This window comes from Kogia breviceps, chromosome X (assembly GCF_026419965.1).
Source record: "Kogia breviceps isolate mKogBre1 chromosome X, mKogBre1 haplotype 1, whole genome shotgun sequence".
Classification (NCBI taxonomy): domain Eukaryota; kingdom Metazoa; phylum Chordata; class Mammalia; order Artiodactyla; family Physeteridae; genus Kogia; species Kogia breviceps.
In genome coordinates, this window is record NC_081330.1 from 23,573,843 (window position 1) to 23,597,828 (window position 23,986).

Below are 23,986 nucleotides of genomic sequence, written 5' to 3' on the forward strand. Positions count from 1 at the left end.
TCTGTGACCCTCATAGCAAAGAGATTAAGAGTACAGGCTATGGAGCTGGACATTTTGGATTTGAATTCTAGCTTCACTAGCTGTGTGATCTTGGTGAAATTACTTAACCTTTCAGTGCTTCTGTTTCTTTATCTGTCAATGAGGAAAACATATCTCATTATGAAAATTTTGAGGATTAAATGCAATCATGGATGTATATTGCTTAAAAGAGTTCCTGGATCTTCTTTTTAGTCCTTTTACTTCTGAGAATAATAAGAATAATAAGGAGGAGGAGGGGGAGGAGAAGAAGGAAGAAGAAGAAGAGGAAGAACTATTATTTAAGCAAGCTGAAAACTTGAACTTATACTACAGGCTTTCCTCTGGTACTTGTTTTTTAAAACTTTCAATCATATTATTTTCATGTGCTAGCCGTAACAGCCCTGTGAGGCTCGTAGGATTAATGATATTAGGTATTTTCCCCACTTTACAGAAAAGAAAATAGTGGTACACTACTTTGTCATAAAGCTGGGTCTGGAACACATAGCATTTGCCCAAAGGAGCAAAATACTTGGTGCAAAACTCAGCAATCATTATTAACCCCTGTATACACCTCTAAAATTAAGTCACTAAAGGGTCTACATCTTTGTAGCATATGTTATGTTAATTTGATTAGCTTCTCTTCCACCTAATAGTTAACATAATTGAATTTGAAGTTCAAGCAGTAAGTAGTGAAAATGTTTCTGCTCCCAATTGTTTTACATGAAACTTGAGAGGGTTACTGATAAAGTGTGAATTTCACTGAACTAATGTAGAAGATGGATGGCAACAGAAAGCTATGATTAATATTTGCTATTTGCAAACTATGGAAGAAAGTGATATCTCTGGTTGTTCAATGTCATATTTAAAGCCTGTTACTTTTCAAGATACTGTATTAAATTTGATGCTACATTTTGGATAAGGGTGTTAATGCTAAAATTACTATGAAATTTACAAAACCCCAGTGGATTTCATTGTAAGAAAAATGAATTGACTGTGATTGTTTATTTGGGGAAATAAGCAGCTATTGTTCTTCTCCAAAGAGTGAAAAGGCTTTTATACGTTGAGTTACCTTCAGTTTTTTTGAAGTGTTCCCCATATTAAGTGTTTAGCTGATTTACATAATCTGCCACAAAGGATATTGAGAAGTTATAAGAGAAAGATAATTTGAAATTACTTTAGGTAGTTTTTGGAGTTCCAAAAGAGGGATGGTGTGATGCAGATAGATGTCACTGCAACTCAGAGATGTATTATTATTTTCAAATTACTAAGGTATAGAGATGTGCTAGGTATTTGTACACAATTTAAAAAAAAATCCCTGCCTCAACAAACTTGAAATATGAACCAGAGATTCTGGGCCCTCATTTTTGGCATGTGGTAGGCTGTTGCCATTTATCTAATGGGATATTATGAAATACTCAATAAATCTTTAAAATTATGATATATATTGTTCCAGTTCCCAAGAACTTTGACCAAACGTCTGTGTGTGTGTGTCTGTGTGTCTGTGTCTGTGTGTGAGTTTTGGAGTCCAAGTTCCCTAAGCAGCAATGGGGAATACGAAATTAGAGTGTCTAAAATAATTGGTCTAGAATTCTAGATGTTTTTCTTTTAAAATCATTTTCCAGATTAGAGTGTTTTGTGGAGTCTGGCAACAACTCCAACTTTGCCATTCATTATTTCTTCTCTCTCCCTGCTTGTCTCATGTGATCTAGCATCCATATCCATAAAAGTGTTTAGAGTTTTTATCCAAAAATAATGAGAAAAAATAGACACAAGAAGCCAGAAGAAAATAGAGCGTCTACAGAAAGAGATGTGAGATTAATCATCAGTATTTAGTTGTGGAATTAAATGACTTCCATTTTTCTTTTTCAAAATGGCCTAAAGAGCCTGCCAAGGCACTGGGAGGAAATCCACTGAAGCTGTTCTCACAACTGAGGCAAATCAGTTTTAGAGGAATATTTTTCCAGGAGGGACCTTTCATGCTTCCATTGTAAGACTTTAAAAGCACTAATAGAACAATTAGGTTAAACAAACTCATGTGAACCAATGCGGTAAACAGAATTTCATTTCAGCTCTTGAGTGTTACCTCTTTGATATAATTGGATATCTGTGTACCACAAAAGCAGTCTACTTCTAAAGGTATCATTTCCTGGATAAGAAGCCCCATATGCAGTACGTAAAATTCTCAGCCTATCTCCTGAAAAATGATGATTTATTTCTCTTTTTATTTACTAAAATGTTATAGTAGCATCCATGAGACACCATAATACCTGGCCAATCCCATAACAAAGCAAACTAGTGCTTTAGGCTTTATGTACCTATCTAGGCTCTCATCATACACATATTGATAGGTTTTCTTTTTTTTTAAAATAATAGAATTCAGTCAAACTACAATTTATTTGGTGTATAAGTAAATGAAGTCAATCAAACAGCTGCTGGGTAGTTAGATACTAACAAATTGTTTTCAGAAAGACTCTTGGTTTTATCAAGTTTGTCATATTTTTCTAAAGCATCTAAAGCAACCGATTTATGTCCAGCCGGTGATCATGCTTTCCTCTTAGTATAAAGTTCATTCATCTAAAAAGGACAAAAATAAAAAGGGCAGACAACGAACTATGAAAGGCAGTTTCAGCAAATATTATAAAGGCTTAATTTATTTGCCGTATTGTACCAATATAGTCTAATTTTTTTTAGTTTAATTTTTTTAAAAAGTCACTAAGGACCCCAGTAGATAAATGCGCACAAAAGCCATAAATGGTTCACAAAAGAGGATAAAGAACTAGCAAACACATGCAGAGGAAATATTCAACATCACTAATAATCAAGGAAATGCAAAGTAAAAGTGAAGATACCTTTAATTTACTTATTTCAAGTAGACATTAAAAAATAATACTCGGGCTTCCCTGGTGGCGCAGTGGTTGAGAGTCCGCCTGCCGATGCAGGGGACGCGGGTTCGTGCCCCGGTCCGGGAAGATCCCACACGCCGCGGAGCGGCTGGGCCCGTGAGCCATGGCCGCTGAGCCTGCGCGTCCGGAGTCTGTGCTCCTCAACGGGAGAGGCCGCAAAAAAAAAAAAAAAATAATAATAATAATAATACTCAAGGTTGACAAGGGTACAGCGAAACGAGAGTGTTCCCATACATTGCTAATAGCAGGGTAAATCATTATAATCCTCCAAACCCTTTGACTCATTAATTCAACTTCTTGGCATCTACCCTAAGGAAATAATAAAAAATATCAAAGATGTTCATGTTATTTTTATATGACTCCAGTTAGAATGCTTGTAAATAGAAAGGGAAGAATATAAACACCCAATAATAGGGGAATGGGTGTGTAAGTTACAGTACATCCACCCTACACTGCTATTAAAAATGATGGTTACACAAATTCTACAGAAACATGCAAAAAACATCTACTGTGAAGGAAACAACATGAAAAAAATATATGTGTATATTATGACTGTAAGGAAATGGGCCAGAATGACAGCAGTCACTCTTACAGGCTGGTAGGATTATGGGGGAGATTTCTCCCTCAATTTTGCAAAGATGCAAGTGATTATGTTACTTTTAAAGCTTCCCCCCACGTGCCCCAACAGTTCACTACTTAAATGCTTACTTAAGAAAAACAAAGACAGGTGAGGGAAGAATCAGCCAAGAGTTCACATTTACTTCCTAAGTCCAATGTCTTCTGAGTCAGTCAATCTGCATTAAAATAAAAGGTCCCTATTAAGGAAAATTATTGTAATAATTCCAAAGAGTACGACCCCCCTTTTGCTAGCTGTTCTCCAGGTACTCGGTGGCCTCATTTGGTCTTGTCTGGTGTGCTATGAAGGCCTGTTTTCCTTGGGCAATATGCTCTGTACCCTTTAATTTTTTTTCTAGGGTGGAGTGAGCCTTTTTGGTGAAAGCCCCAACAGTTGCTATGAGTAGGACAAGTCTGTTTTCCGATTTGAGAGGGCAGCCATATACGATAAAAAACAAGATATGGAAAGAAAGTAACAGGAATAGAGGAAGAGGAAGAGAGGTTATCCTCAATGCATAGATGTATACACAGACCCACGGATTCAAAAGTAATATTTTACTTAAACTACCCTATAATAGATTGGAATGAGTGTGAAGGGTTGGGAAAAGGGAGGGGAAAGGAAGGAAGGCGAGCTGATAGGAGGAGGAATGATAAATAATGTAAACTTGGCTTTGAATATACCCACCATTTTGGGGGGCAATCAATTTAAGCTTCCCTTCAATTTCATATACAATCATGGGATTTTAGAGCTGGAAGAGCTCTTTGAGATAATCTAATCTCCTTTTATATTTAGGTAAACTAGAGGCCCCAAGAGAAGGAAGATGATGTACCTTAGGCCACTATTCCAGGTATTCTTCTGAAAGACAAAGTGGAATAGTGATCAAGAGTGTGGCCTTTGGAGACAGATTGTATGAATTGAAATCTCAGCTCTCCTGCTTACTAGCTGTGTGACCTTGGGCAAGTCACCTAACTGTTCTGTTCCTTGGTTTTCTTTATAAAATGGGTATAAAAGTACTACCTACCTCATAGGGTGCTATAAGAATGAAAAGAGGTAATATATGGAAAGCATTTACAGCATTGTCTGGTAGACCTGATACCTGGTAACTGCCCTGAGTTAGCTGCTGCTGGGGCAGCTGCTGCTTTTGTTGTTGTGATAATCCTGCCATTCCAAAGCCCGTGATTTCCCCATACCAGATTGTCTCTCCATAGCCTTATGTGACTAAAGAAATAAACATAAAACCTCCTTGGGTCTCCTCTGAAGTCACCTTGGAGTTATCTTGTTAGCAAGTCGAAAGTGGAAAACACAAGGGTAAACCACAGGTGGTGACATTTGAATTTATACTATGTGATCTATCTGAATGGATCTTCTGCAGTAGCAAAGATAATTGACTTCTTTGTTTTTTACTGTTACATTAGCAGCATGCGTATACCTATACAATTGCTTTTTTAAAAAAATTTATCATCAAAATAATAGAGAAATAAAAAATTATTTTGATGTGAATTGCATTATATGTACCTTTGGTTTTTCTACGAGTTGATAATGTCATCATCATGTCTAAATGACATTGGCTTGTCAGTGGACCTCCAGGCACTGAATGAAAAAGTCAACTAAGCAGATATGAGCCTATTCTTTAGAGTATTTAGAAGAGAATCTTTTCAGAATTATTGTGCTTTCAAACTTTGTTACATTTAAAATATTAATCTCTTTCTTAATGTTTTACCACTTTTTTATTTTCAAAAGGTGAACTAGTTTTGAGTAACGTCAAGCTCTGTCTCTCAAGACCTTGGTAAATCTTACAGTTATATACTTTCACAGCTCTAGGCACACGATTATGTATGCCTCCGTATCATGTGTCTAAAGAGAGATGGAGTATATCTTCTGCCATCTCTGTCTACTGACGTAGATTTTAACATAAGAAATTGTGGTTGAGGGTCAGGGAACAGGGAAAGATTATTTTCTCTTCGTTTTTACCAATTCGTGGTGTAAGATTGTTTCCAAGGGACACTCAATGATTATAGCTGTGAATAGCTGGGATTAGAACTTCAAGAATGGTTCAGAATGGCTATAGGAATCTCTCTCTCTCTCTCTTCTCATCTCATTTTCATGTTGCAAGTACACATACTGAGGGAAAAAAGAATGTCTAGATTTCCATACATAAAAATACAGGTGATTTTAACATGATAAATCATAGTAACCAAAACACAACGTTAGGCATTAAACTGAGATGTTTTTCATTTTTAAATTTAATTTGTCAGGTTCGAGTGGTGTAAATTTATAACCAGCTGAGGCTTAAGAGGGAGCATTATTTTGGCCATACCTCTGCTATGTTAATCCCAAGCAGAGTGAACCAAAGATTTTGCTGAAAGAGCAAGTGAGAGATCGGAAGTGTGCTTTAGAAAATAAAATAATATCTATTTATCTCCTTATTATAACATTTTATCAAGCATGTTATTGTTATTTTTAATTATAAGGTCCTTGATTAATATTTTTGCATTATCAATGACCTTATGTGGAAAATAGCTCTCCAGCCCTGCTCAGTAAACTTTCAGTCGTTAATGAACAAAGAACTGTATGTGTTGGTTAAAATGAAGTGAAGTGAATTTTATTGATGCCTCCTTTTCTGGGTGAAAGTCCAATCTTCAGCTGCAACAGTGCATCTCGGGAAGTCTGCTATTGGTACGTTTCTCACTTTGCACTGTTCGTAGCTAAGACAAGGCCTAAAATCCAGGAAACTGTTTACTTTCTGAAGAATATGCTATGGGAACTTAAGAAGAAAGAGATTAAAATTGGCTTTAGATGCTCAATGGAATTTCAGTGGTTGTGGTGATGGTGTTGGTGATGAACAAATAAGCAGTCCTTTCGCAATATCTTCATCTTTGGTGCTCAAACATTACTTTGTCTTTTTTTTTTTTAACATCTTTATTGGAGTATAACTGTTTTACAATGGGGTGTTAGTTTCTGCTTTACAACAAAGTGAATCAGTTATACATATACATATGTTCCCATATCTCTTCCCTCTTGCGTCTCGCTCCCTCCCACCCTCCCTATCCCACCCCTCTAGGTGGTCACAAAGCACCCAGCTGATCTCCCTGTGCTATGCAGCTGCTTCCCACTAGCTATCTATTTTACATTTGGTGGTGTACATACGTCCATGCCACTCTCTCACTGCATCACAGCTTCCTACCCTTCCCCCTCCCCATATCCTCAAGTCCATGCTCTAGTAGGTCTGTGTTTTATTCCCGTCCTACCACTAATCTCTTCATGACATTTTTTTTCTCAGATTCCATATATATGTGTTAGCATATGGTATTTGTTTTTCTCCTTCTGACTTACTTCACTCTGTATGACAGACTCCAGGTCTATCCACCTCATTACAAATAACTCAGTTTCATTTCTTTTTATGGCTGAGTAATATTCCATTGTATATATGTGCCACATCTTCTTTATGCATTCACCTGTTGATGGACACTTAGGTTGCTTGCATGTCCTGGCTATCGTAAATAGAGCTGCAATGAACATTTTGGTACATGACCCTTTTTGAATTATGGTTTTCTCAGGGTATATGCCTAGTAGTGAGACTGCGGGGTCATATGGTAGTTCTATTTGTAGTTTTTTAAGGAACCTCCATACTATTCTCCATAGTGGCTGTATCAATTTACATTCCCACCAGCAGTGCAAGAGGCTTCCCTTTTCTCCACACCCTCTCCAGCATTTATTGATTCTAGAGTTTTTGATGATGGCCAATCTCACAGGTGTGAGATGATATCTCATTGTAGTTTTGATTTGCATTTCTCTAATGATTAATGATGTTGAGCATTCTTTCATGTGTTTGTTGGCAATCTGTATATCTTCTTTGGAGAAATGTCTATTTAGGTCTTCTTCTGCCCATTTTTGGATTGGGTTGTTTGTTTTTTTGTTATTGAGCTGCATGAGTTGCTTATAAATTTTGGAGATTAATCCATTGTCAGTTGCTTCATTTGCAAATATTTTCTCCCATTATGAAGGTTGTCTTTTGGTCTTGTTTATGGCTTCCTTTGCTGTGCAAAAGTGTTGAAGTTTCATTAGGTCCCATTTGTTTATTTTTGTTTTTATTTCCATTTCTCTACGAGGTGGGTCAAAAAGGATCTTGCTGTGATTTATGTCATAGAGGGTTCTGCCTATGTTTTCCTCTAAGAGTTTGATAGTGTCTGGCCTTACATGTAGGTCTTTAACCCATTTTGAGTTTATTTTTGTGCGTGGTGTTAGGGAGTGTTCTAATTTCATTCTATTGCATGTAGCTGTCCAGTTTTCCCAGCACCACTTATTGAAGAGGCTGTCTTTTCTCCATTGTAAAACCTTGCCTCCTTTGTCATAGATTAGTTGACCATAGGTGCGTGGGTTTATCTCTGGGCTTTCTATCCTGTTCCATTGATCTATATTTCTGTTTTTGTGCCAGTACCATACTGTCTTGATTACTGTAGCCTTGTAGTATAGTCTGAAGTCAGGGAACCTGATTCCTCCAGCTCCATTTTTCATTCTCAAGAATGCTTTGGCTATTCGGGGTCTTTTGTGTTTCCATACAAATTGTGAAATTTTTTGTTCTAGTTCTGTGAAAAATGCCAGTGGTAGTTTGATAGGGATTGCATTGAATCTGTAGATTGCTTTGGGTAGTAGAGTCATTTTCACAACGCTGATTCTTCCAATCCAAGAACATGGTATATTTCTCCACCTATTTGTATCATCTTTAATTTCTTCCATCAGTGTCTTATCGTTTTCTGCATACAGGTTTTTTGTCTCCTTAGGTAGGTTTATTCCTAGATATTTTATTATTTTTGCTGCAACGGTAAATGGGAGTGTTTCCTTAATTTCTCTTTCAGATTTTTCATCATTAGTGTATAGGAATGCCAGAGATTTCTGTGCATTAATTTTGTATCCTGCTCCTTTACCAAATTCATTGATTAGCTCTAATAGTTTCCTGGTAGCATCCTTAGGATTCTCTATGTATAGTATCATGTCATCTGCAAACAGTGACAGCTTTACTTCTTCCTTTCCGATTTGGATTCCTTTTATTTCTTTTTCTTCTCTGATTGCTGTGGCTAGAACTTCGAAAACTATGTTGAATAAGAGTGGTGAGAGTGGGCAACCTTGTCTTGTTCCTGATCTTAGTGGAAATGGTTTCAGTTTTTCACCATTGAGAATGATGCTGGCTGTGGGTTTGTCATATATGGCCTTTATTATGTTGAGGAAAGTTCCCTCTATGCCTACTTTCTGCAGAGTTTTTATCATAAATGGGTGTTGAATTTTGTCAAAAGCTTTCTCTGCATCTATTGAGTTGATCATATGGTTTTTCTTCTTCAGTTTGTTGATATGGTGTATCACGTTGATTGATTTGCGTATATTGAAGAATCCTTGCATTCCTGGGATAAACCCCACTTGATCATGGTGTATGATCCTTTTAATGTGCTCTTGGATTCTGTTTGCTAGTATTTTGTTGAGGATTCTACATCTATGTTCATCAGTGATATTGGCCTGTAGTTTTCTTTCTTTGTGAGGTCTTTGTCTGGTTTTGGTATCAGGGTGATGGTGGCCTCATAGAATGAGTTTGGGAGTGTTCCTCCCTCAGCTATCTTTTGGAAGAGTTTGAGAAGGATAGGTGTTAGCTCTTCTCTAAATGTTTGATAGAATTCGCCTGTGAAGCCATCTGGCCCTGGGCTTTTGTTTGTTGGAAGATTTTGAATCACAGCTTCAATTTCAGTGCTTGTGATTGGTCTGTTCATATTTTCTATGTCTTACTGGTTCAGTCTCGGCAGGTTGTGCATTTCTAAGAAGTCCATTTCTTGCAGCTTGTCCATTTTACTGGCATATAGTTGCTTATAGTAATCTCTAATAATCTTTTGTATTTCTGCAGTGTCAGTTGTTATATCTCCTTTCTCATTTCTAATTCTATTGATTTGAGTCTTCTCCCATTTTTTTTTTTTTTGATGAGTCTGGCTAATGGTTTATCAATTTTATTTATCTTCTCAAAGAACCAGCTCTTAGTTTTATTGATCTTTGCTATCATTTCTTTCATTTCTTTTTCATTTATTTCTGATCTGATCTTTATGATTTCTTTCCTTCTGCTAAATTTGGGGTGTTTTTGTTCTTCTTTCTCTAATCGCTTTAGGTGCAAAGTTAGGTTGCTTATTCGAGATGTTTCCCGTTTCTTAAGGTAGGATTGTATTGCCATAAAATTCCCTCTTAGAACTACTTTTGCTGCATCCCATAGGTTTTGGGTCGTCGTGTCTCCATTGTCATTTGTTTCTAAGTATTTTTTGATTTCCTCTTTGATTTCTTCACTGATCACTTCGTTATTAAGTAGTGTATTGTTTAGCCTCCATGTGTTTGTATTTTTTACAGATCTTTTCCTGTAATTGATATTGAGTCTCATAGCATTGTGGTCGGAGAAGATACTTGATACGATTTCAATTTTCTTAAATTTACCAAGGCTAGTTTTGTGAATCAATATATGATCTATCCTGGAGAATGTTCCATGAGCATTTGAGAAAAATGTGTACTTTGTTGTTTTGGGATGGAATGTCCTATAAATATAAATTAAGTCCATCTTGTGTAATGTATCATTTAAAGCTTGTGTTTCCTTATTTAGTTTCATTTTGGATGATCTGTCCATTGTTGAAAGTGGGGTGTTAAAGTCCCCTACTATGATTGTGTTACTGTCAATTTCCCCTTTTATGGTTGTTAGTATTTGCCTTATGTACTGAGGTTTTCCTATGTTGGGTGCATAAATATTTACAATTGTTATATCTTCTTCATGGATTGATCCCTTGATCATTATGTAGTGTCCTTCTTTGTCTCTTGTAATCGTCTTTATGTTAAAGTCTATTTTGTCTGATATGAGAATTGCTACCCCAGCTTTCTTCTGATTTCCATTTGCATGGAATATCTTTTTCCATCCCCTCACTTTCAGTCTGTATGTGTCCCTAGGTCTGAAGTGGGTCTCTTGTAGACAGCATATGTATGGGTCTTGTTTTTGTATCCATTCAGCCAGTCTGTGTCTCTTGGTGGGAGCATTTAATCCATTTACATTTAAGGTAATTATCGATATGTATGTTCTATTACCATTTACTTAACTGTTTCAGGTTTGTTCTTGTAGGTCTTTTCCTTCTCTTGTGTTTCTTGCCTAGAGAAGTTCCTTTAGCATTTGTTGTAAAGCTGGTTTGGTGGTGCTGAACTCTCTCAGCTTTTGCTTGTCTGTAAAGGTTTTAATTTCTCCATCAAATCTGAATGAGATCCTTGCTGGGTAGAGTCATCTTGGTTGTAGGTTTTTTTCCTTCATCACTTTAAATATGTCCTGCCACTGCCTTCTGGCTTGTAGAGTTTCTGCTGAAAGATCAGCTGTTAACCTTATGGGGATTCCCTTGTGTGTTATTTGTTGTTTTTTCCTTGCTGCTGTTAATATGTTTTCTTTGTATTTAATTTTTCACAGTTTGATTATTATGTGTCTTGGCGTGTTTATCCTTGGATTTATCCTGTATGGGACTCTCTGTGCTTCCTGGACTTGATTGACTATTTTCTTTCCCATATGAGGGAAGTTTTCAACTCTAATCTCTTCAAATATTTTCTCAGTCCCTTTCTTTTTCTCATCTTCTTCTGGGACCCCTACAATTCGAATGTTGATATGTTTAATGTTGTCCCAGAGGTCTCTGAGACTGACCTCAGTTCTTTTCATTCTTTTATCTTTATTCTTCTCTGCAGTAGTTATTTCCACTATTTTATCTTCCAGGTCACTTATCCGTTCTTCTGCCTCAGTTATTCTGCTATTGATCCCATCTAGAGTATTTTTAATTTCATTTATTGTGTTGCTCATTGTTGCTTGCTTCCTCTTTATTTCTTCTAGGTCCTTGTTAAATATTTCTTGCCATTTGTCTATTCTATTTCCAAGATTTTGGATCATCTTTACTATCATTATTCTGAATTCTTTTTCAGGTAGGCTTCCTATTTCCTCTTCATTTGTTAGGTCTAGTGGGTTTTTACCTTGCTCCTTCATCTTCTGCGTGTTTTTCTGTCTTCTCATTTTGCTTATCTTACTGTTTTTGGGGTTTCCTTTTTTCAGACTGCGGGTTCGTAGTTCCTGTTGTTTTTGGTGGCTGTCCCCAGTGGATAAAGTTGGTTCAGTGGGTTGAGTAGGTTTCCTGGTTGGGGGAACTAGTGCCTCTGTTCTGGTGGATGAGGTTGGATCTTATCTTTCTGGTGGGCAAGTCCACGTCTGGTGGTGTGTTGTGGGATGTTAGTAGCCTTATTATGATTTTAGGCCGCCTCTCTACTAATTGATGGGGCTGTAGTCCTGTGTTGCTATTTGTTGGGCATAGGGTGTCCAGCACTGTACGTTGCTGGTCCTTGAATGAAGCTGGGTCTTGGCGTTGAGATGGAGATCTCTGGGAGATTTTCGCCATTTGATATTGCGTGGAGCTGGGCGGCCTCTTGTGGACCAGTGGACCAGTGTCCTGAGGTTGGTTCTCCCACCTCAGAGACACAGCCCTGACGCCTGGCTGGAGCGCCAAGAGCCTTTAATCCGCACGGCTCAAAATAAAAGGGAGAAAAAATAGAAAGGAAGGAAGGAAGGGAGGAAGGAAGGAAGGAAGAAAGGAAGGAAGAAATGAACAAAGCAAGAAAGGAAGGAACAGAGGAAGAAAGGGAGGAAGGAAGAAATGAAGGAAGGAAGAAGGAAGAGAGGAAGAAAGGGAGGAAGGAAGGGAGGAAGAAAGGAAGGAAGGAAAGAAGGGAGGAAGGGAGGAAGGAAGGAAGAAAGGAAGGAAGGAAGAAAGGAAGAAAGAAAGGAAGAAGACCAAATTAAGTCGGATAACATATAGCTATTAAAATAAAAAATAATTATTAAGAAGAAAAATTTTATAAAAAAACAAACAAAAAACGGGTCGGTCAGAACCCTAGGACAAATGGTGAAAGCAAAGCTATACAGACAAACTCTCACACAGCAGCACACACATACACACTCACAAAAAGAAAAAAAGGGGAAAATAATAATATATCTTGCTCCCAAAGTCCACCTCGTCAACTTGGGATATTTCGCTGTCTATTCAGGTTTTCCACAGATGCAGGGCACTTCAAGTTGATTGTGCAGCTTTAATCCGCTGCTTCTGAGGCTGCTGGGAGAGACCTCCCCCTCTCCTCTTTGTTCGCACAGCTCCTGGGGTTCAGCTGTGGACTTGGCCCCTCCTCTGCGCGTAGGTTGTCCTAGGGCGTCTGCTCTTCGCTCAGACAGGACGGGGTTAAAGGAGCAGCTGATTCGGGGGCTCTGGCACAGGCCGGGGGGAGGGAGGGGCACGTATGCGGGGCGAGCCTGTGGCAGTAGAGGCCGGCGTGACGGTGCACCGGCCCGAGGCGCGCCACGCGTTCTCCCAGGGAAGCTGTCCCTGGATCCCGGGACCCCGGCACTGGCGGGCTGCACGGGCTCCCGGGAGGGGCGGTGTGGAGAGTGACCTGTGCTCGCACACAGGCCTCTTGGTGGCGGCAGCAGCAGCCCTAGCGTCCCACACCCGTCTCTGGTGTCCTCGCCGACAGCCCCGGCTCGCGCCCGTTTCTGGAGCTCCTTTAAGCGGTGCGGTTAAACCCCTCTCCTCGCACACCGGGAAGAAAAGGTCTCTTGCCTCTTCGGCAGCTCCAGACCTTGTCCCGGACTCCCTCCCGGCTAGCCGTGGTGCACTAGCCCCCTTCAGGCTGTGTTCACGCCGCCAACCCCAGTACTCTCTCTGGGATCCGACTGAAGCCCGAGCCTCAGCTCCCGGCCCCCGCCCGCCCCGGCCGGTGAGCAGACAAGCCTCTCGGGCTGGTGAGTGCCGGTCGGCACTGACCTCTGTGCGGGAATCTCTCCGCTTTGCCCTCCGCACCCTGTTGCTGCGCTCTCCTCCGCGATGCCGAAGCTTCCCCCCTCCGTCACCCACAGTCTCGGCCCGCAAAGGGGCTTCTAGCGTGTGGAAACCTTTCCTCCTTCACGGCTCCCTCCCAGAGGTGCAGGTCCCGTCCCTAGTCTTTTGTCTCTGTTTTTTCTTTATTCTTTTGCCCTACCCAGGTACATGGGGAGTTTCTTGCCTTTTGGGAGGTCCGAGGTCTTCTGCCAGTGTTCAGCGGGTGTTGTATAGGAGCAGTTCCACGTGTAGATGTATTTCTGATGTATCTGTGGGGAGCAAGGTGATCTCCACGTCTTACTTTTCGCCATCTTCTTTCTTCCTCTTTTTAGTCATTTCATTCTGCTTTGTAGTAGAGTTGTTTATTTATCACTTATATTACATAACAACTGTGAGTTTCTTGGGGGCAGCGACTATGGCCTATTCATTTCTATATTCTCTCTGGCCCCTCTTGTGAGTCTTGGCAATGGTTTATTCATTTCATTTAACAGGTATTGATCAAATGTCTACTATATGCAAGGCACTGTGCTCATTTTGGGGATATAGGAATGAATAGAACAGATAAAATTATCTACCTTCATAGAGGTTGCATTTTAGGAGGGAGAGACAGGTGGCAGACAATAAACAAATAAAATATACAGTATATCATTTAGTGACAAGTGCTATGAAAGACAGGAAGGAGGATGAGAAATTACACTTTTCAGTGGTTTACAATGAGAGGTTGCAAAAGCCCTGAGGTGGATTCATGCCTGGTATTTTTGGAAACAGCAAGAAGGCTAATACATCTAGAGTGCGTGAGATGGGGAAAATATCAGAGGATGAGTTTGGAGACGTTAGGGGAGGGAGAGGTGGACATTGTAGGGGTCCACCTAGGTCATTGTAAGGATTTCAGCTTTTATTTTAAAGGCAGTGGGGCGCCATTGCTACTTTGGAGTCAAGAAGAGACATGATATGACTTAGATTTAAAAGCTTCATTCTGGCTGGACTGTGGGGAACGTGCTATAAGGGACTGATGGTGTAAGCAGCAGATAAATTAGGAGGCTATTGCAATAATCCTGGTGTGGTAGTGGGGAAGTGGAGAGACGTTGTTGGATTATGGATATATTTCAAAGGTAACACCTACAGGATGAACTGATAGATTGCATGTGGCATGTGAAAGACAGGAATCAAGGATGACTTCAAGTAGTGTGGCCTGAGCAAACAGAAGAATGAAGTTGCCATTTACCAAGGTGGAGAAGACTATGAAAGGAGCAGTTTTGGGAAGGGAAGCAGTTTTCAACATAGTAAGTTTGAGATACTTTTTAGATATCCAAGTAGAGACATTGAGTAAGCAGTTGGATATTCAAGTCTATGGCTCAGGGAAGGGACCTATGCTGCAGCTACAGATTGGGAGACTGAGAGTGTATAGTCAGTATGTGAAGCCATGAGATGGCATGAGCTTAGATTATTGTTGAATCATCAGTATATATTCATTTATAATACTTTATCTGCTTTCTCTCCAAGGATGCTCAACTCTGCTGTCAATTCAACCAAGCTAGGTGTCTCCGTGGGCCACTTAATGGAATTTGTAGATTCAGGAGTTAAACAGTTTTTTACTATGTATGTGCCTAGAGTAGTGCTAAGTGGTATGGGGAACATAAACAGGAATAAGACTCAGAGTCTGCCTTCAAGGACCTGGTTAGGGAACTAAGACTTCAACGGGTGAGACTTTGCTCATACTATGAAGCATTATGTACCATTGAAGGCATATCAGTCAATCGATAAGCTTTATTAAGTGATTTCAGTGTTCTTTTTGCTGTACATGCATTAGAAATTCCAAAAAGTGAGATACTGTACATGATAAAGGAGCCACTATCTAGATGCCTGAAGATTTCTTTGACAATGCATATGGTGAAGAGCTGAAGAAAAATAAGGGAGTCATTTTCACTGCAAAATAAAATCATGGCATTATTTGGTTTCCAGCTAGATTTCTTTAACATTGTATGAAAGGACCAAGTTGCAGAGTTGCAACAGTGGATGAAAATGATGATAAAATAATGCAGAGAATGAAAGTAAGAACATTTTGACAGGACTTTAAACTTTTCAGAAGACTTTGACGTCTCAGGTGGCGTTTGATCTTCTCAAACCGCTCTGTGCTAAGTAAGGTGGATAATGCCTCTATGGGTCTTAAGAGCCTTAGTGGCTCCTAGCTCAGCATTCTGTGGGGAAGGGGGGTTCTTTCAGTGATTTATCATGAAGTGTTAAATCTCTATTTCTAAACTCAATTTAGATCCTGCTGTTCCTACACCAGTATACTCACCAGAAGTGTTGTTTATATCCTCTCGGTACTATGAAGAACAAAAATTTACCACCACCTAACTCATTAAAAATGCTCTGCAAGCCTGAGGCACAGAAGCCACAGTATGAACACATAGAGCTCAGTCCCCCTTAAGGACACTTTATTTCATGAGCCTCTCTAACTCAGAATCATGCTCTTCCTAAGAGACCCTTTCTTTTTCTTTTTTTTTTTTTTTTTTTGCGGTGCGCGGGCCTCTCACTGCTGTGGCCTCTCCCGTTGCGCGGAGCACAGGCCCTGGAAGCGCAGGCTCAGCGGCCATGGCCCACGGGCCCAGCCGCTCTGCGGCACGTGGGATCCCACCGCACCGGGGCATGAACCCGCGTCTCCTGCATCGGCAGGCGGATTCTCAACCACTGTGCCACCAGGGAAGCCCCCAGAGCCCCTTTCTTAAATGCAATATTAAACCAGAGGCAAGTATGTGCTTTTTTCTGAATGTAGTTCTCTTACCAGTTTTCATTTCAGATGTAGGATATGCTGGGTTAATATTTGTACTTCTGGCCACTTTCAAATCTTATAATGTTTTTTTAATCTGACCACAGACTTTAACATTAAAAACATGCACACACCATAGAACAACGCTGTCCTTTATTTGCCTTCCGATACAAATACTTTTGAAGGCTCTCTTTCACCTTGAGTATTTTCTAATACTGCTACCTCCAGCTTAATCCTAACTGCTTGACAAGGTATGCATGTAACACAGTGTTATTATTGCCTCTGGCTAGCTTCATATCATCTAGTTTGTCTTTTGCTCCCCTCCTTTGACAGTATTATCAGGACCAATTATGAATCGGCCAGATGCATTTTCTCGCAAAAGGACAAATCTAAAGAGGGCTTGTGTTTTTCCCTCTTTCTTTCAGGACTGCTTACATTAAAGGAGTTCCTTTTTTCATGAAACTGAGCTTGCTTAATCAGACATGGAGCAAACAGACTGCAAACCCTATCAGCCTCTGCCAAAAGTCAAGCATGAAATGGACCTAGCTTATACTAGTTCTTCCGATGAGAGTGAAGATGGAAGGAAACCAAGACAGTCATACAACTCCAGAGAAACTCTGCAAGAGTATAACCAAGAGCTGAGGATGAATTACAATAGCCAGAGTAGGAAGAGGAAAGAAGTAGAGAAATCTACTCAAGGTATGTTTTTATTGGATTTTTATAGCTAATATTATTTCTCATTAGGGAATGCTTGTATGCATAAACATAAGTTTCAAAAACAAATTTGCTGATGTTAACTGGTTAATAATTCGCACTACTAACATATGCTTAGTGACTCTGTTTCATATGCCAATCCAGCTGAGGTTGTCGGATTGTGCATGAATTTGGATGCAACAATCCTCTTATCAGAGCATTCAAAATTTGTCTAATCCTACAAATAGCCATTTACAGACTGAAGGATAAATAATTTATAGTAAGATGAAAAGTAAACAGCTAAGTGCTTTTCAAGCCATTGCCTATATGGGACAAAAGTCTCAAATAAATATTTGGCATCTAAAAGAGCTTTAAAAAGGTTAGTGGGGGGCTTCCCTGGTGGCGCAGTGGTTGGGGGTCCACCTGCCAGTGCGGGGGACACGGGTTCGTGCCCCGGTCCGGGAGGATCCCACGTGCCGTGGAGCAGCTGGGCCCGTGACCCCTGGCCGCTGAGCCTGCGCGTCCGGAGCCTGTGCTCCGCGGCGGGAGAGGCCTCAGTGGTGAGAGGCCCGCGTATCGCAAAAAAAAAAGGTTAGTGGGGACTACCAAGCAAAGGTCCAGAAAGTTTGTCCACAGAATGCTGAAACCTTGTGCAACACAGTCCTAAGGGAAGGTAAGAATTGATTGGAACCCTTCCTACCACAGCCATAATGTGGGGCATATCCTTTGGACAGCCTTGGTTTTTCAATTATGGATTGACAAGACAGTTTCTAATAAATAGAAAACAGGTAGATAGAAATATTATTTCCTTATTTCTTTTCAATTGATAGATACGCGTATTAGACTATTTTAACTACACAGGAAAAAAAAGATACTGACATTGGCACAGGTTACTTTTTTTAAAAAAGAATAAGTCTGTGTTGAGACTTTTTAAAAAATTAATTTGATTATCTAGATCAGTGGTTCTCAAAGCATGTACCCTGGACCCACAGACTTGTTAGAAAGGCCAATTCTCAGGGACCACCACAGATCATGTAAAGTGTGGTTATTACAAATGAAAATTGCTGTATTCTAATTAGTATTGGAATCTTATGTTAGAAAAACTTTAAACGGAGCCAAAAATTTAAGATATTCATACCAACACTGAGATATACACTAAATGTTTATATTAACTATGTTACTCATTTTTTAGCTCTTAACATACTTGCTAAAGGTCTTACATCTGTCTTTTCAAGTAATTCATTTTAATCTCCCCTATTTATCCAGCTAAAGACTGAAACTTTGTTATGAGTAATTTTATTCTTCTGTGTAACTGGAAATTGGAAAATGTCTTCTTATGGGAATTTTTGAGGTGTGTTCTATTATGCTTTAAGAAATGTGTAGTTACCATTAAAATATTTCTCTATTAAGTTTGTCTTTACAGAATATGAACTTACAATTGTGAGTTGTGGTTTATGGAATTAGAGTGTAGAGTGCCTGACCTAATAATGTTGTGAATTTAAATAAGAATGTATTTCTGGTGACAGTTTGTTCTAAAAGTATAAGCAATTTTATATTAAGTCAATATAAAGAGCTAGCCAGCCTCGGATTTTGTCTCTCTGCATTGTGATCAAAATGAATTTTGAGATGAGAGAAGTTTGTCTTTAAAGATGTCATCCTAATTTCCCTTTAATAACCTATCATTAGTCAATAAGTTTATTTTTTAACATCTTTATTGGAGTATAATTGCTTTACAATGGTGTGTTAGTTCCTGCTGTATAACACAGTGAATCAGCTATATGCATACATATATTCCCATTTCTCCTCCCTCTTGTGTCTCCCTCCCACCCTCCCTATCCCGCCCCTCTAGGTGGTCACAAAGCACAGAGGTGATCTCCCTGTGCTATGCGGCTGCTTCCCACTAGCTATCTATTTTACATTTGGTAGTGTATATAGGTCCATGCCACACTCTCACTTTGTCCCAGCTTACCCTTCCACTTCCCCGTGTCCTCAAGTCCATTCTCTACATGTGCATCTTTATTCCTGTCCTGCCCCTAGGTTCTTCAGAACCATTTTTTTTAAGATCCATATATATGTGTTAGCATATGGTATTTGTTTTTCTCTTTCTGACTTACTTCACTCTGAATGACAGACTCTAGGTCCATCCACCTCACTACAGATAACTCAATTTCATTTCTTTTTATGGCTGAGTAATATTTCATTGTATATATGTGCCACATCTTCTTTATCCATTCATCTGTTGATGGACGTTTAGGTTGCTTCCATGTCCTGGCTATTGTAAACAGTGATGCAATGAACATTTTGGTACATGACTCTTTTTGAATTATGGTTTTCTCAGGGTATATGCCCAGTAGTGGGATTGCTGGGTCATATGGTAGTTCTATTTTAACTTTTTTTAAGGAACCTCCACACTGTTCTCCATAGTGGCTGTATCAATTTACATTCCCACCAACAGTGCAAGAGGGTTCCCTTTTCTCCAAACCCTGACCAGCATTTATTATTTGTACATTTTTTGGTGACGGCCATTCTGACCGATGTGAGGTGATGCCTCATTATACTTTTGATTTGCATTTCCCTAATGATTAATGATGTTGAGCATCCTTTCATGTGTCTGTTGGCGATCTGTATATCTTTGGAGAAATGTGTATTTAGGTCTCTTGCCCATTTTTGGATTGGGTTGTTTGTTTTTTTGATACTGAGCTGCATGAGCTGTTAGTATATTTTGGAGATTAATCCTTTGTCAGTTGCTTCATTTGCAAATATATTCTCCCATTCTGAGGGTTGTCTTTTTGTCTTGTTTATGGTTTCCTTTACTGTGTAAAAGCTTTTAAGTTGCATTAGGTCCCATTTGTTTGTTTTTATTTCCATTTCTCTAGGAAGTGGGTCAAAAAGGATCTTGCTGTGATTTATGTCATAGAGTGTTCTGCCTATGTTTTCCTCTAAGAATTTTATAGTGTTTGGCATTACATTTAGGTCTTTAATCCATTTTGAGTTTATTTTTGTGTATGGTGTTAGGGAGTGTTCTAATTTCATTGTTTTACATGTAGTTGTCCAGTTTTTCCCAGCACTACTTATTGAAGAGGCTGTCTTTTCTCCATTTTATATTCTTGCCTCCTTTATCAAAGATAAGGTGACCATAAGTGCATGGGTTCATCTCTGGGCTTTCTATCCTGTTCTATAGATCTATGTTTCTGTTTTTGTGCCAGTACCATACTGTCTTGATTAATGTAGTATAGTCTGAAGTGAAGGAGCCTGATTCCTCCATCTCCGTTTTTCTTTCTCAAGATTGCTTTGGCTATATGGGGTCTTTGGTGCTCCCATACAAATTGTGAAATTTTTTTCTAGTTCTGTGAAAAATGCCATTGGTAGTTTGGTAGGGATTGCACTGAATCTGTAGATTGCTTTGGGTAGTATAGTCATTTTCACAATGTTGATTCTTCCAATCCTAGAACATAGTATACTTCTCCACCTGTTTGTATCATCTTTAATTTCTTTCATCAGTGTCTTATAGTTTTCTGCATACAGGTCTTTTGTCTCCTTAGGTAGGTTTACTTCTAGGTATTTTATTCTTTTTGTTGCAGTGGAAAATGGGAGTGTTTCCTTAATTTATCTTTCAGATTTTTCATCATTAGTGTATAGGAATGCAAGAGATTTCTGTGCATTAATTTTGTATCCTCCAGTTTTACCAAATTCGTTGATTAACTCTAGTAGTTTTCTGGTGGCATCTTTAGGATTCTCTATGTATAGTATCATGTCATCTGCAGACAGTGGCAGTTTTATTTCTTCTTTTCTGATTTGGATTCCTTTTATTTTTTTTCTGCTGATTGCTGTGGCTAAAACATCCAAAACTATGTTGAATAAGAGTGGTGGGGTTCCCTGGTGGCGCAGTGGTTGAGAGTCTGCCTCCTGATGCAGGGGACACGGGTTCATGCCTCGGTCCGGGAAGATCCCACATGCTGCGGAGCAGCTGGGCCCATGAGCCATGGCTGCTGAGCCTGCGCATCTGGAGGCAACGGGAGAGGCCACAACAGCAGTGAGAGGCCCGCGTACAGCAAAAACAAACAAACAAACAACAAAAAAAAATTTGCGTCCGTAGGTCTGAAGTGGGTGTCTTGTAGACAGCATATATACGGGTCTTATTTTTGTACCCATTCAGCCAGTCTATGTCTTTTGGTTGGAGGATTTAATCCATTTACATTTAAGGTAATTATCAATATGTATATTCCTATGACCATTTTCTTAATTGTTTTGGGTTTATTATTGTAGGTCTTTTCCTTCTCTTGTGTTTCCTGCCTAGAGAAGTTCCTTTAGCATTTGTTGTAAAGCTGGTTTGGTGGTGCTGAATTCTCTAAGGTTTTGCTTGTCTGTAAAGCTTTTAATTTCTCCGTCAAATCTGAATGAGATCCTTGCTGGGTAATCCTGGTTGTAGGTTTTTCTCCTTCATCACTTTAAATATGTCCTGCCACTCCCTTCTGGCTTGTAGAGTTTCTGCTGAAAGATCAGCTGTTAACCTTATGGGGATTCCCTTATGTGTTATTTGTTGTTTTTCCCTTGCTGCTGTTAATATGTTTTCTTTGTATTTAATTTTTGACAGTTTGATTATTATGTGTCTTGGCGTGTTTATCCTTGGATATATCTTGTATGGGACTCTCTGTGCTTCCTGGACTTGATTAACTATTTGCTTTCCCATATTAGGGAAGTTTTCAACTATAATTTCTTCAAATATTTTCTCAGTCCCTTTCTTTTTCTCTTCTTCTTCTGGGACCCCTATAATTCGAATGTTGGTGTATTGAATGTTGTCCCAGAGGTCTCTGAGACTGTCCTCAGTTCTTTACATTCTTTTTTCTTTATTCTACTCTGCAGTAGTTATTTCCACTATTTTATCTTCCAGGTCACTTATCCGTTCTTCTGCCTCAGTTATTCTGCTATTGATCCCTTCTAGAGAATGTTTAATTTAGTTTTTTGTGTTGTTCATCATTGTTTGTTTGATCTTTAGTTCTTCTAGGTCCTTGTTAAACGTTTCTTGTATTTTCTCCATTCTGTTTCTGAGATTTTGTATATCTTTACTATCATTACTCTGAATTATTTTTCAGGTAGACTGCCTGTTTCCTCTTCATTTGTTTGGTCTGGTGGGTTTTTACTTTGCTCCTTCATCTGCTGTGTATTTCTCTGTCTTCTCATTTTGTTTAACTTACTGTGTTTGGGGGTCTCCTTTTCGCAGGCTGTAGGTTCGTATTTCCCATAGTGTTTGATGTCTGCCCCCAGTGGGTAAGTTTGGTTCAGTGAGTTTTGTAGGCTTCCTGGTGGGGGGCACTGGTGCCTGTGTTCTGGTGGATGAAGCTGGATCTTGTCTTCCTATTGGGCAGGTCCACGTCTGTGTGTTTTGTGGTGTCTGTGGCCTTATTATGATTTTAGGCAGCCTCTCTGCTAATGGGTGGGGTTGTGTTCCTGTCTTACTATTTGTTTGGCATGGGGTGTCCGGCACTGTTTCTCTTTGGTCGTTGAGTAGAGTTGGGTCTTAGTGTTGAGAGAGATATCTGGGAGAGCTCTCGCTGCCTGATATTACGTGGGGCCAGGAGGTCTGTCATGGTCCAGTGTCCTGAACTCAGCTCTCCCACCTCAGAGGCTCAGGCCTGACACCCAGATGGAGCACCAAGACCCTGTCAGCCACATGTCTCAGAAGAAAAGGGAAAAAAAAGAAAGAAAGAAAGAAAAATAAATAAAATAATTAAAATTTAAAAAATTATTAAAATTTTAAAAAAGTTTAAAAAGTAATAAAAAAGAGCAACCAAATGAATTATCAAATCCACCAATGATAACAAGTGCTAAAAACTATACTAAGATAGACAAAAAAAAATCAGAAACTAATCAGTTGGATACAGCTAACCCCAAGTCTACAGTTGCTCCAAAAATCCACCTCCTCAATTTTGGGATGATTTGTTTGATTTGTTGTCTATTCAGGTATTCCACACATGCAGGTTACATCAAGTTGATTGTGGGGATTTAATCCGCTGCTCCTGAGGCTGCTGGGAGAGATTTCCTTTTCTCTTCTTTGTTCGCACAGCTCCTGGGATTCAGCTTTGGAGTTGGACCCGCCTCTGCGTGTAGGTCACCCTCTGGGGTCTGTTCTTCGCCCAGCCAGGACGGGGTTCAAGAAGCAGCTGATTTGGGGGCTCTGGCTCACTCAGGCTGGGGGGAGGGAGGGGTATGGAATCCGGGGCGAGCCTGCAGCCGCAGAGGCCAATATGACGTTGCACCAGCCTGAGGCATGCCGTGTGTTCTCCCAGGGACGTTGTCCCTGAATCACAGGACCCTGGCAGTCGCGGGCTGCACAGGCTCCCGGGAGGGGAGGTGTGGGTAGTGACCTGTGCTTGCACACAGGCTTCTTGGTGGTGGCAGCAGCGGCCTTACCATCTCATGCCTGTCCATGGTGCCTGTGCTGATAGCCGTGGCTTGCGCCCATCTGTGGATCTTGTTTAGGCAGTACTCTGAATCTCCTCTCCTCGTGCACCCTGAAACAATGGTCTCTTGCCTCTTAGGCAGGTCCACACTTTTTCCCAGACTCCCTCCTGGCTAGCTGTGGCACAGTAGCCCCCTTCAGGCTGTGTTCACACAGCCAACCCCAGTCCTCTCCCTGGGATCTGATCTCCGAAGCCTGAGCCTCAGCTCCCAGCACCGCCCCCCTGCCCCGGTGGGTGAGCAGACAAACCTCTTAGGCTGGTGAGTGCTGGTCGGCACTGATCCTCTGTGTGGGAATCTCTCCGCTTTGCCCTCTCCACCCCTGTTGCTGCGCTCTTCTCCGTGGCTCTGAAGCTTCCCCCCTCCACCACCTGCAGTCTCCGTCCATGAAGGGACTTCCTAATGTGTGGAAACCTTTCCTCCTTCACAGCTCCCTCCCACTGGTGCAGGTCCCATCCCTATTCTTCTGTCTCTGTTTTTTCTTTTTTCTTTTGCCCTACCCAGGTATGTGGGGAGTTTCTTGCCTTTTGGGAGGTCTGAGGTCTTCTGCCAGCATTCTGTAGGTGTTCTGTAGGAGATGTTCCACATGTAGATGTATTTTTGATGTATTTGTGGGGAGGAAGATGAT

The 23,986-nt window shown here is 40.1% G+C and overlaps 1 protein-coding gene across 4 annotated transcripts in view; it reads left to right on the forward strand.

Annotated features, from left to right (window-relative positions):
• Positions 1-23,986, forward strand: part of TENM1 (teneurin transmembrane protein 1) — an 803,989-nt gene that overhangs the window by 219,599 nt on the left and 560,404 nt on the right. For all 4 annotated transcript variants that reach the window (XM_059050038.2, XM_059050032.2, XM_059050043.2 and 1 more), the window contains one exon: positions 16,632-16,905. In XM_059050038.2, coding sequence (XP_058906021.1) covers positions 16,689-16,905 — 217 coding nt within the window. In that variant the 5' untranslated portion in view covers positions 16,632-16,688. The remainder of the gene's footprint in view (positions 1-16,631; positions 16,906-23,986) is intronic.